This window comes from Scyliorhinus canicula, chromosome 16, assembly GCF_902713615.1.
Source record: "Scyliorhinus canicula chromosome 16, sScyCan1.1, whole genome shotgun sequence".
In the NCBI taxonomy this organism is placed as follows: domain Eukaryota; kingdom Metazoa; phylum Chordata; class Chondrichthyes; order Carcharhiniformes; family Scyliorhinidae; genus Scyliorhinus; species Scyliorhinus canicula.
Genome location: NC_052161.1, coordinates 26,775,120 through 26,788,423, shown reverse-complemented (window position 1 = coordinate 26,788,423; position 13,304 = coordinate 26,775,120). Strand labels below are relative to the sequence as shown.

At 46.0% G+C, this 13,304-nt stretch overlaps 1 protein-coding gene across 2 annotated transcripts in view; it reads left to right on the top strand.

The window, feature by feature from the left end:
* Nucleotides 1-13,304, top strand: part of LOC119950654 (hyaluronan-binding protein 2-like) — a 55,690-nt gene that overhangs the window by 21,382 nt on the left and 21,004 nt on the right. The window contains exons 3-6 of one of the 2 annotated variants that reach the window (XM_038773270.1): nucleotides 341-439; nucleotides 3,424-3,531; nucleotides 7,191-7,307; nucleotides 9,387-9,506. In XM_038773270.1, coding sequence (XP_038629198.1) covers nucleotides 341-439; nucleotides 3,424-3,531; nucleotides 7,191-7,307; nucleotides 9,387-9,506 — 444 coding nt within the window. Of the gene's footprint in view, nucleotides 1-334; nucleotides 440-3,423; nucleotides 3,532-7,190; nucleotides 7,308-9,386; nucleotides 9,507-13,304 lie in introns of both variants that reach the window. The other variant, XM_038773269.1, reaches the window with a different exon arrangement.

The window sequence follows — 13,304 nt, the reverse complement described above, 5'->3', positions numbered from 1 at the left end:
GGCCGTTTAGGAGTCTGGTAACAGCAGGGAAGAAGTTGATTTTGAATCTGTTAGCGTTCTCAGACATTTATATCTCCTGCCCGATGGAAAAAGTTGGAAGAGTGAGTAAGCCGGGTGGGAGGGGTCTTTGATTATGCTGCCCGCTTTCCCAAGGCAGCGGGAGGTGTAGATAGAGTCAATGGATGGGAAGGAGGTTTGTGTGATGGACTGGGCTGTGTTCCCAACTCTCTGAAGTTTCTTGCGGTCTTGGGCCAAGCAATTGCCATACCAGGCTGTGATGCAGCCATATAGATACATTACTGTTGCATTCCTAAATTCTGAAACATTTCTCAAGAAACAGATGATGAAGATGACCCTGATGATCCAGATTTACAGGATGAAGAGAACACCATAAATTCAACAGACTCCAGATGGTTATTTGAAGATTCGGAGGAAGAAGGTTTTGTCAATATTTTTTCTGATTGCAGAATGGAGTAGCCATTTAATACCTTTAGGTTTGATCACTGTTATTTTGCAATATAAAGTTATAAAAGTATTTGATGAAGCAAGCTCTGTCTTGGGATAGTTCATAAAGTTTAAAAAATCTGCCCCACCACCAGGAATTTCTTCAGGGCTGCTCCTGCTTTTCTGAAAGTGCGCCAAAGGCGTAAAAATGGGGTTTTCCCCAAACTACAAGTTGTATGGCAGCAACTTTGAGGAATTTCAAGGAAATAGTAATTTAAGTAAGCTGTGCGAGAAGTCTCAGGTTCATCAAAGCTGAGGGGTTAGTGGACCATTCCTCGAGCACAAAACTGGGAGAAAAATATCCAAAAATATCCAAAAATATCCAAAAATATCCAAACATATCCAAAAATATCCAAAAATATCCAATGTTGGTGGCCATGGCTAAGGGACACCTCAAGTGTGCCTGATACATGGTTTTCTTGATGGCAACCTTCAAAATAGATTTGGCCCTTGAAACTGGTAAAGAAGGGCCCAATGACTATTTTCTGGACATCTTCCAGGGATTAGTCACAAACTGTCTTTTTGGTTCCTTTTGCAACCAAATATTAAAGGGATCATTGGAGAACACCAAAATATATTTTTTAAAAACCTTCCCTAAATGTGAAGCCATAAGGAGCAGTAATGCTGCTTCTGGCTACTCAGGATGCTATGGGCTGTTGCTGCGTCTCTCGTCCTCCTCCTTGCCACCTCCCCCACCTCCCAGAATATACCTCATGGATGTTTTGGCATAATGACACACCCAAATTGGTCCAGAGGAACCTGCAGAGTGGAGTGATCTTTAATTGGATATGTACATAAGGGGTTAATGGGAAATTGAAAGATCACTAGGGGGCAGCACTGGTGGGTATAAAAGCCAGACGCAAGCAGCTCTCTGCCTCTCTGGGTGATTAGACTGTGACGAGAGCAGGAGCATAGATCTAGCTCAGGGCTACAGTACTAGTGTGGTCAGACAAAGCTACTGTATATAAACGTTGTAACCTTTCTATCTTAAAGTAAGAACTCACGCAGTTGTTAAATTCTGTTACTCAATAAACCTTTCAATACCTCCGAACGACTTTGAGCCTTCTTCATCAAGGTGCAGAAAGCCTCTTCCGCAACTGGATTGAGTAACACATGTTACATACAGTAGTGCTACCAAACACACTACAGTAACGTAACAAAAGATCCTAAGAAAGGTTACAACGTTTATATACAGTAGCTTTGTCTGACCACACTAGTAGCCCTGAGAGAGATCTATGCTCCTGCTCTTGTCACAGTCTAATCACCAAGAGAGGCAGAGAGCTGCTTGCGTCTGGCTTTTATACCCGCCAGTGCTGCCCCCTAGTGATCTTTCAATTTCCCATTAACCCCTTATGTACATACCTATGTAAAGATCACTACACAGAGCAGCCTCATGAGACCCAGTTGCATCGCACTGGGATTTAGTTAGATGAAGCTAAACTTAAAATGAGCCTGAGGCACTTGTGTCTGGTGTGAGCGCACTGCTTATTTTGCGATGTGGAGATTCATTCTTCTCAATGGCATGTACATGTTTGCAGTCCAAATCCAGAGTACACTTAACGTCAGCGCCCTCTCAGGGATCCAATCGCATACCCACCCTGGACCAGTTTTGCACAGAGTATAACCCCAGTGGGCTACCAGGCTGCGTTTAAAAGATTCTCTCGGAGGCTCTACCAGGGCCTTTCCTAACCTTAAGCGATAATTCATATAATCCTCTTGGTGCTCCGGAGCCTTTCAACTGTGCCAAAAAGAATGACACTCTGCATTGCATGTATGGAATTCACAGCAAAGCACTGCCCTCTACCTTCGGCAGCTAACAACTGAAACCATGGCACTATTTTATTAGCATTGTAGCAGAGACCCACAAAACATTTGCAGTACCATTCGGATCATTATTGTAATAGTATTTTGTTAAATCCGCATCCCATGCCTTTTCGTTCTTTCCTGCCATCCTTCTCGAGCCACACCTATCTCATTTCCCCTCATCGTATTTCCCATCCCACCCCTTCTTCAAATCCCCCGTTCCGCACCTCCAAGGCCTCTTCATATTCTCCGATCCCAAACCCACATTCTCTGCCTCCCATGCATTCGTATCCCTCAATGCTGACCTTCCCCCACGTTGTTTTGCTTCCCATGCTGCCCCATATGATGTCATTTCCCTCACCATGCTGTCACCTGCCTCCCATGCCATTTCCCCACCCAACCCCCAACGCCATACACTCCCCCATTTAGCTATTTATTCTTCTCCCATCTACCAGGAATATATATAGATGGCTAAAATAATAACTTGGAAAAGTTTGTTCCCACCTGACTGTGTCTTGCTTCACATTTTGAAGTTTTATGTACCCAACAGTTGTTTTTGGAATGCCAGTTTTTAATGTTTGCTCTGTGAACACCACAATTAAAATGGATGAAACAAATAATTTTGCAAGAACGTTGGCAGGTCTAGGAAAGAGTGGCTGCGAGGAGAGATTGGATAGGTTGGGATGATTTCCCTTGGAAGAAAGAAGGCTGAGGCTTAATTGAGGTGGACAAAATTATGAGGGGAAGAGATAGAGTGGACAGGATAAAATTGTTTCCCTTGGTGGAGAATTCTAGAACCATGGGATATAGATTCAAGATAAGTGGCGGAATGTGTAGAGGGGACATGAGGAAAAACATCTTTTACGCAGAGGGCAGTGGGAGTCTGGAATTCGCTGCCCAAGCTGGTGGTGGAGGCAGAGACCCTAAACACTTTTAAAACATACCTGGATCTGCATCTTAAGTGCTCTAAGCTACCGGGCTGTCGACCGGGTGCAGGAAGGTGAGATTAGAAAGGGAACCTGGGTGTCCTCGGGCTGGCAAGTACAAGATGGACCAAATGGCCTCTTTCTGTGCCATAACTTTTCTATGACTCTACTTGTTAAATATTTTTTCCAGATCCTTGTTTAATAAATCCTTGTGAGAACGAGGGTACCTGTGAAGCGAAAGGGAACGATTTCATATGTCACTGTCATCCTCTCTATATAGGAAAGACCTGTCAAATAGGTAATTACTTTTCTAAAAGTTGATTTTCATAATTCATTTAATACTGATTTACTATGTTTGGCTTGTAATGCAATTAAAAAGAGAGGCTTTCATGAAAAAAAACCTGCTAAATTTAAAGCAATGAGTTAATCAAAAACAAAGAGCAAGGCAACCGTAAAGAAATCTGCAATTTTATTCAGTCAATATTGTTGCACCTTCCTCCTTGTTTTGTTGTTGCTGGTTCATGCGTCATTGAGTAGTGCATTCTGCCTACAGTGCACCTCAAATCCCACTGGGTTTTGTGTATCCTTGATGAGTTCTTGCTTGTTTCTTTTTTCCTGGAATACAAAGTAGCTGAGGATCCTTAACAGGCTGAATATTAAATGTAGAAGATACTTCAATGCACCTGAGTCAACGATCTTTAAAGCGCAGTCAAGTTATGCTTGTGTTGCTGTACGGTGTCGTGTACAAATGTCAAAAAGAAATCCTCTCACTCACATTGTTACAATATCAGAAATTGCAGAAACATTATAAGGTGAATGGTGCAATCTTTAAAAGTGGTCCAAGCAGGGGGTACTTATGCACAAATCTTTGTAGATGGCAGACAGGTTAACAAAGCATTTAATAAAGCAAATGGATCCGTTCCTTTATAAATAGAAACAAAGCTCAAAAAATCAATAAGTCATGCTGTACATATATGAAATAATAGTCAGTCCCCAGCTGAACTATTGCCCCATTCTGGACACCAAGCATTAGGGAGAACATAAGAACATAAGAACTAGGAGCAGGAGTAGGCCATCTGGCCCCTAGAGCCTGCTCCGCCATTCAACAAGATCATGGCTGATCTTTTGTGGAATCAGCTCCACTTACCTGCCCGCTCACTATAACCCTTAATCCCTTTACTGTTCAAAAATCTGTCTACCTTTGCCTTAGAAACATTCGACGAGGTAGCCTCAACTACTTCACTGGGCAGGGAATTCCACAGATTTACAACCCTTTGGGTGATGAAGTTCCTCCTCAACTCAGTCCTAAATCTGTTCCCCTTATTTTGAAGCTATGCCCCCTAGTTCTGGTTTCAGCCAACAGTAGAAACAACCTCCCTTCTTCACTGGGGACTGCCATTAGCACCCTTTCCCCTTGGTTTCTGTGGCCATTAGCACCCGGTTTCCCTGGGTTTCTGTGGCTATGACTCATCTTCCATTGTCACTCCACAGTATAAATATTTCCCACTTTCTGTGTTAGCTTTGACAAAGAGTCATTGGACTCAAAACCTTAGCTCTTTTCTCTCCCTACAGATGCTACCAGACCTACTGAGTTTTTCCAGCATTTTCTCTTTCTTTTCAGATTCCAGAATCCGCAGTAATTTGCTTTCTCACTGCTTCTATCTTATCTATTCCCTTCATAATTTTATATGTTTCTATAAGATCTTCCTCATTCTTCTAAATTTCAATGAATATAGTCCCAGTCTACTTAGTCTCTGCTCATAAGCTGATTCTCTCAACTCCGGAATCAACTTAGTGAATCTCCTCTACACCCCCTCCAGTGTCAGTACATCCTTTCTCAAGTAAGGAGACTAAAACTGTACACAGTACTCAGGTGTGGCATCAGCAGCATGCTATACAGCTACAACATAACCTCCATGTTTTTAAACTCCATCTGTCTAACAGCGAAGGACAAAATTCCATTTTCCTTCTTACTTATCTACAAACCAACTTTTTGCGATTCATGCACAAGGACACCCAGGTCCCTCTGCACAGCAGCATGCTGCAATTTTTTACCATTTAAATAATAGTCCATTTTGCTGCTATTCCTACCAAAATGGATGACTTCACATTTATCAATATTGTACCTAATCTGTTAAACCCTTGTCCATTCACTTAAACTATCAATTTCCCTCTGCAGACTTTCAGTGTCCTCTGCACACTTTGCTCTACCACTCATCTTGGTGTCATCTGCAAACTTTGACACATTACACTTGGTCCCCAACTCCAAATCATCGAATTAAATCGTAAACAATTGTGGTCCCAACACTGATCCCTGAGGCACACCACTAGCCACTGATCGCCAACCAGAAAAACACCCATTACCCCCATTCTTTGCTTTCTGTGAGCTAATCAATCCTCCATCCATGCTAATACATTACCCATAATGCTGTGCACCCTTATATTATGCAGCAGCCGTTTTTGCAGCACCTTTCATGAACCCATGCTGCCATAGCCCAATGGGACAATTTCTGTCCCGATATCTCGCTATTTCTTCCTTGATGATAGAGGACGTGTGGACTTCAGAGTGGGCTCATAAGAGATTTTCTGGAATGGTCTCTGGGACAGGGTTTACAGTAGAGAAGCTGGGCTTGATGTTCTAAGAGCCAAAAAGGCTCAGAAGAGATTTGAGCAAAGGGTGGAATGGAGTTTTGTGACAAGTAGAGTAAATGAAGAGGAACTGTTCTCAGTGGCTTCAGGGTTGATAACCAGACAGCACAGATTTAAAGCAAAGAGCTAGAGGCAATATGAGGAAAAGCTTTTTCGTGCAACACATGGTCAGGATATGAAATGTGTTCGTTGTAGAGTGATGGATTCAATACTTAGACGGCCCAGCTTTTGTTGCACAACAGCGATGCTTGTGACTCCGCGTTTCTTGACTTTCTTTAATAGTTTTGACACAAAAACGTGGGCTGTAGTACTTCAAACATTGTTCCACAAATTTGTTTTGTGTCAAATGGGACAATGTTCAAGGTTATTTTATTTATTTAGTTTACTTTGCCTGGCCTCCAGTAACTCAATCCTAACTTGTGCATTATTTAAGCTGCAAGAGACCAAATTGATCTCCCCAGCTCTCGTTTGACCTCCATAACTCTACCAACAACAACCCTTTGGGTGCCCTGCGCAGGCACCACCACGGTTTTTAGGATATTTTAGGATATATTATTAGATGTGGTTTTGTCAGCATCATTCACCTTCTCAGCACACATAAAAATAAGATAGTATACTGAATCAGCTACATCTCTTCCTTTATTTTATTTACTGTAATATTGTGCAGAATGTGTAAGATAAAGGGCACAATTCAACTAAATGGAACTATGTCCCATAGCGTGTTTAGCCGTGTGTTTCCCGGCGCCCACAGCAACAATTGATAGGCACTATGCAGAAATTATGGGTGCGATTCGCCAGCCTCGTTGCACTCTCACTGGAGCGAAATGAGGCCGGTAAATAGCGGGAGAGGCTAAAAACAAGAACCGCACCAGTTAGCGATGCAAGCAGCCCGGTCCTTAGACAAAATCGGGATCTCTTCTAGGGTGGCGAGAAACCAATTATCACCACTTAAGCCCCTTTTTATACAATTAACAGAAGCTACCCCATATCCAATCGCCTCCTATGATTCTTCGGCCTCCCCAGCCAATTAGTACTCCTTTTTAAAAATGTCAATCTGGTGGAAGGGCTTCTTTGGGGAGCCGAGAAGGTGAGTAGCCATCTTTGCTCACAGTAAAGAAACAGGAGGCGCTGGGAGAGTTCTTTCTTCAACAGCATCAATGCCCCAGTTAGGTCCATGCTCCTGGTTGATTGATATTAATTCTCACAGGTGCATTAGGTCTAATTCACTTTCCACCTTCTCAACAGGAAAGGCTAAGTCAGAATGAGAACAGCTGGACGCTTTTCAAAATTGTGTTATTTACCTTGCAGTGAAAAATCCGTGTAAGAAGAATACATGCAAGCATGGAGAGTGTGTCCTCAATGCTGTTCAACCATACTTCAAGTGTAAATGCAACTACCCATTCAAACCGCCAAACTGTAGAAAACGTATGGTAACCATTTCTACTTTTCAACTCAATATGCATATATACGCTCGTGGGTTTTTTATAGTTCATAGGGTTCATAGTGCACCCGCTTTGTGAGCTATTGTCACGAAATCTGTCAAAGACAAAAGCATTATACAAGAGGAACTCATGCAGATGATTCTGCAATCCAGTGTCCCTCTGGCAGCCATTTTCCTATTCATCTGAGAGGGTTGGATCAGAGAATCACCCTTTGCATTGAAGCACAGCAAAACAAAACTAATACAAATGTTCTGAGATAAATTTCCACAGGAAGTTTAAAAGTATATGATGATTCTGAGGGGGACCAGGCCACAAAAGAAGGACATACCTCTCCATTCACCTGAGGAAGGGGCTGCGCTTCGAAAGCTCGTGTTTGAAACAAACCTGTTGGACTTTAACCTGGTGTTGTAAGACTTCTTACTGTGCTCACCCCAGTCCAACGCCGGCATCTCCACATCACAAAAGAAGGAGGTGAATACTGTAGTCCATAACAGGCCTACATCGGAACACCTCCGCCCACATCATCGCCCACCAAAACCTACTTCCTGATCCCTGGTATATATGAAACACTGCACTCGTTGTCTCCATGTAAAATACTTGCAACAACTCATGGTGCACTATGAACCAAGCTGAGGGTTTATAATCAGGAGGGGTAAATATACTGTGGAGGAGTAAATTAAACTTGTGAGGAGCTCTTTCCTTCTGTTATCCTACCATCAAAGACTGAAGCCCATGCGTGAATATCCCCTGAACACCAACGATTGACTATCTTCCTTAGGAGGAGGTTAATGGGTTCTATTTCGGTTTGAAGTGGCTCTAAGTTATTTGGGAGCTCAGTTCAGAGTTCATCTACTGTGGTTCACTGAGCAGACCCATTTTCTTTTAAAATTCATTTATGGTATAAGGGCGCTGCTGGCTGGGCCAGAATTTATTGCCCATCCCATGTTGCCCTTGAGAAGGTGATGGTGAGCTGCCTTTTTGAACCACTGTAGTCCTTGAGGTGTAGATACACCCACAGTGATGTCAGGGAGGGAATTCAAGGATTTTGATCCAGCCACAATAATAATAATAATCACTTATTGTCACAAGTCGGCTTCAGTGAAGTTACTGTGAAAAGGCCCTAGTCACCACATTCCGATGCCTGTTCGGGGAAGCCGGTACAGGAATTGACCCCGCGCTGCTGCCTGGTTCTGAATTACAAGCCAGCTGTTTAGCCCACTGAACGACGATATATCTCCAAGTCAGGTCGGTGAATGACTTGGTGGGGAATCTCCAGGTCAATCTGTCGTGTTCAGAGGTATTGTTAACAATGAACTAATCAGGCTAGTCCATTAACTAAATCTGGTGGAATAGTCATTGGTGGCAGTGGGTTTTTTTACCACTGCACCAGATGAACCAATTCTCTACCAGATAGGAAATCTCAGAACTCCCTCCAAGTGATCCTTGGGTCTCATCTACAAAACTGGTTGTGGATGCCAGTCGGGTGATCTCATGCAGGTTGCTGTTTGGCTTATTGTAAAATTCAGCCGGTTTGGATATGGGGCCGTCTCATGGATAAATACCAGAAGAGGAAGAAGGAAATGCAGAGTGGCTGTCGCTCATGGTATTACTGTGGAGTGAGGAGGCACTGCTTCTCCTGGCTCCACACTAATGTAAGTACTCTCTGAAGACATGGAGCAACAATTCAGAGCATGTGTGCTACATGATTCTCCCAACTTCAGCCCAATTCAGCAGCAAGGAACTAAAGGAGGCATTCCTCCCCGATTAACATATTCAGTGGGCTATTTTTTAAAATGTGGATGTCTCTGCTGACAAATTGACACTTCTTGGGGAGATAAAGTTTGAGAGAACATGGCTAGAAACATTTTCCTCAAAAATCAGGCAAAACAAGGACTAACTTCTCCTTATTTTCTCTCTGCGTGTTTACATTTCTTTTATCAAACATCAGTGTCAAAGTAGAAAAAGAATCATAACAGCTAAAGTAAAGATGGTAATCTGAATTCCAGATGTCTTTGGTGATGTTCTGAAGTTTAAACAACTTTTCCCTGCCGTCTCCTTTCAGCAATTCGCACGTGCTCAATAAACCCTTGTAAAAATGGTGGAATCTGCAGAATTGGCCGAACAAGAAGATCTTTCGTCTGCATGTGTCCAAAATCATTCACAGGACAGTATTGTGAAACAGGTAACAAGGTTCACTGAATTGGTATCATGAACAGAATTGACGTGATTCTTTTATGTGTTTTTATGTAAGGGGTGTATGCTTTCTTACCTCAATTAAATGATTGCGACAACAATTTTTTTGTGAATTTCAAAATAAAGATTATTTATTATCACATGTTTGCCCGGGATGTTTAAAACACGATTTCTCACTGACATATTTTTTGTTCCCTTTTGCTGCTTATGGTCAGTATGTTTGTATGTAGGGGAATGTGTTTTTTTTTTAATTTAAACATTGCGTTTAACACATTTGACTCATATTCATAAAACAAAGATACAGATGAAGGTAAAACAATACAATTGCAGTTAATGATTGTCTCAATCTCATTTGTGGCAGGCCCGTATTTTCTTAGATGAGTTGATGCTTTAGTTGAAGTGAAGGATTGTAAATCAGAGGATTCTCGGTAAGCTGCAAAGCTTCCGATAATTGAATTTCCAGGCGAATGGTTCTCAAGTGAAGTTGAAGTTGGAACAGTTTGGAAGGGAGTCTTTCTTCCACTTTCAAGGCATTGCTGTTTTGTACCTTAGTTGCTTCAATGACTCACAGCTTCTTCGATGGATTTCTGGTGGATATCTGGGCTGGATATTACAGGGAGATGGACAACTCACCCCCTCAGTGCAATATCGGTGTGGAGCCCACCTGCTCCACACGGGCCAACCCCGCAGCCATAACGTGCTGCAGGCAGGCTAAACAAGCACTGATGGGACTTTGGCTCTCACTGGGGAGGAAGTCCTGCCCTAGGGAACTGCCAGACAATCCGATCATCTGCAAGCTCCATTATCCTGTTGTGCCAAGAGTACAACAGTAGGCTCTGCCAGTACTGCAGCAGGGGACAAGAAGAAGGAGGAATGGATCCTCGGAAACAGGCCTGGAGTCTTCGTAGGGGATGGTTTGCTACATTAGAAGGGTGGGGGAGGGGACAGGGTAGTGGGGGTGCTGGGGGCAATGGGCTTAAGGCTGCTGGTGGGCGTGAAGAAAGGAGGGTTCAATCTTAGGACCGTTAGGATCTACCTAGGTAGGATCCACATCCCATTTCCAAAAATTGGGCTGCTCACTCCCGCCTGACAGCCCACGCCAGATGTTTTTGGGCATTGACAGCATATTATGTTCCCATTGTCATAATATATATCTATGCATATAATGGTGTGCAGGCAGGCAGTGATTGACACAAGGGATGACCAGTAAGCTCACAGAACACAGCAGCCAATCACCAGAAGGACACGACCACTATAAAGCCAGAGGGCACCAGCTTTCCCCCTCTTTTCGGGATCCAGCCTCTGGGATAGTCAGAGCTCGCGAACATTAGTTAAGACACACAGCATGTGGTAGTCAGCAAGTCTGGTCAGGCTAGGCGGGATTCTCCCCTACCCGGCGGGGCGGGGGGTCCCGGCGTAGCGGAGTGGCGCCAACCACTCCGGCGTCGGGCCTCCCCAAAGGTGCGGAATTCTCCGCACCTTTAGGGGCCAAGCCCTCACATTGAGGGGCTAGGCCCATGCCGGAGCAGTTCGCACCACACCGACTGGCGCCCAAACTGGCTCCAGCGGCCTTTGACGCCCGCCACCCGGCGCCGGGGCTGGCCGAAAGGCCTTCGCCGGTTCGCGCATGCGCCGGTGCGTAAGCTGCCGCTGACGTCACCACCGGCGCATGCGCGCTGGGGGATTCTCCGCCGTGGTGGAGGCCGTGGCGGCGGCGGAAGAAAAAGAGTGCCCCCACAGCACTGGCCTGCCCGCCGATCGGTGGGCCCCGATCGCGGGCCTGGCCACTGTGGGGGCACCCCCTGGGGTCCGATCTCCCCGCGCCCCCCCCAGGACCCCGGGGGCCCGCTCCCGCCGCCGATCCCGCCGCCACCAGAGGTGGTTCAAACCACGGCGGCGGGAGAGGCCTCCCAGCAGCGGGACTTCGGCCCATCGCGGGCCGGAGAATCGCCGCAGTGGGCTCGCCAATCGGCGGGTGGTGTTTCCCACCCCCGCCAATTCCCGGGTGGCGGAGAATTTCTGGCAGGATTTTCGGCGGCCCCGGGCGATTCGCTGACCCTGCGGGGGGTTGGAGAATTTCGCCCCTCCAGTCAAGTCAGCATAGTGTCAACCCACAGTCGGATATGTAAATAGTTAGCTGTTTAATAAAATCGTGTTGCATTTCTTCGAGTGTTGGAAGTCTGTCTCTTGCTAAACTGCATCAAGCGCAGTCCATCCAGACCCAGCCTACACAAGGCATCATGGTACCAGTTTTGGAAGCTGACAAGTGACGGACCTACCTTAAGTGAATCAGCACTGACCAGCCACCAGCCATCCGGTAACATGGAAAACGTAGGCTCTCCTCCACAGCTCCGCATCGCCGGCAACCTCGATGCTAATTGGAAGATCTTTAAACAAAAGTTCCAACTCTATCTCGAAGCCACCAACCTCGAGGCCGGATTGGACGCCAGGAAGATTGCTCTCTTCCTCTCCATGGCCGGGGACCACGCCATCCACATCTACAACACCCTCACATTCGCTGAAGGTGGAGACAAAACCAAATTTAAAACTGTCCTCCTCAAGTTTGGCAGCCACTGCGACATCGAGGTCAATGAGACTTTTGAGCGCTATGTTTTCCAGCAGAGGCTTCAGGGTAAGGATGAACCTTTTCAATCCTTATCCCATCTCCACATCCTCGCGCAGTCATGTAACTATGACTCCATGATCCACGATCAGATCGTCTTCGGGGTCCACTCCGACTCCCTTCGCCAGCAGCTCCTGAAAATCAAGCAGCTCACCCTAACCATTGCGTCCTCCATGAGCATGCCAACAACCGGTACTCCCATATCAGGGCGGCAGAAACGGCAAAGCTCACCCCCCCACAAAACGGAGTGCGTACAGGCTTTGCTCAAACGCAGGGCCTGAGTCTTAACGAGAGTGCGCATTCACGCGCTTTTCGCGACCTCTGGCCCATGCGCGCCACAACCGAGGGGACGGTGAGACTGACGACCAGCCTGCGCAGACGTGCACGTCATTCGATCGCTCCGCGCATGCACGGTGGCGTACGGAACGTGCTGACGTAGCCATCATGATGTGTCCGAATTGTGGCTTCGCCCATTTAAAGCGGCAATGTCCGCCGAAGTCACGACGGTGTCTACAGTGTGGCAAGCTTGGCCTCTACGCAGCCCTCTGCAGATCTGCTCCACTGCCCAGCATCCAGCGAACCCAACCACGACGCAGGAGCGTCCGATCAATACAGCAGGCCGTGTCAGACCCTGACCCTGACAGCCTGGCGAATCCTGACCCCGAATGCCTCAAATCCCCATTCCGGGTGGGCATCATCACTCGGCATGCGCTGCCTTTTCCAAAGATGGTGCAACACCTCCCAGTCCTAAGCGTGGATCCTGACGAAGAGTGGTGTGCTGTCCTCACAGTGAATAAGACTCGCATCCGTTTCAAGCTGGACACTGGCACGTCAGCGAACCTCATTTTGAAATCTGATCTCGACACCATCCGCGTTAAACCAAGCATTCTTCCACCGGCCTGCCAGCTCCTTGACAACAATGGCAATGCCATTGCTGCCAGTGGCTCCTGCCAAGTAGGAGTTTCCAACAAGTCCCTTAAAGTAATGCTGCGATTCGGGATTGTAGGGCGTGACAGAGCATCCCTGCTTGGTGCTCGGACCTGCAAGCTCCTAAACCTAGTTCAGCAAGTCCACACCATGTCATCCTCACAGGCAACGACCTCACCTGATGAAAACTTCCAGGCTCAAATTGATGACATCATTGTGCAGTATCAGAGTGTGTTC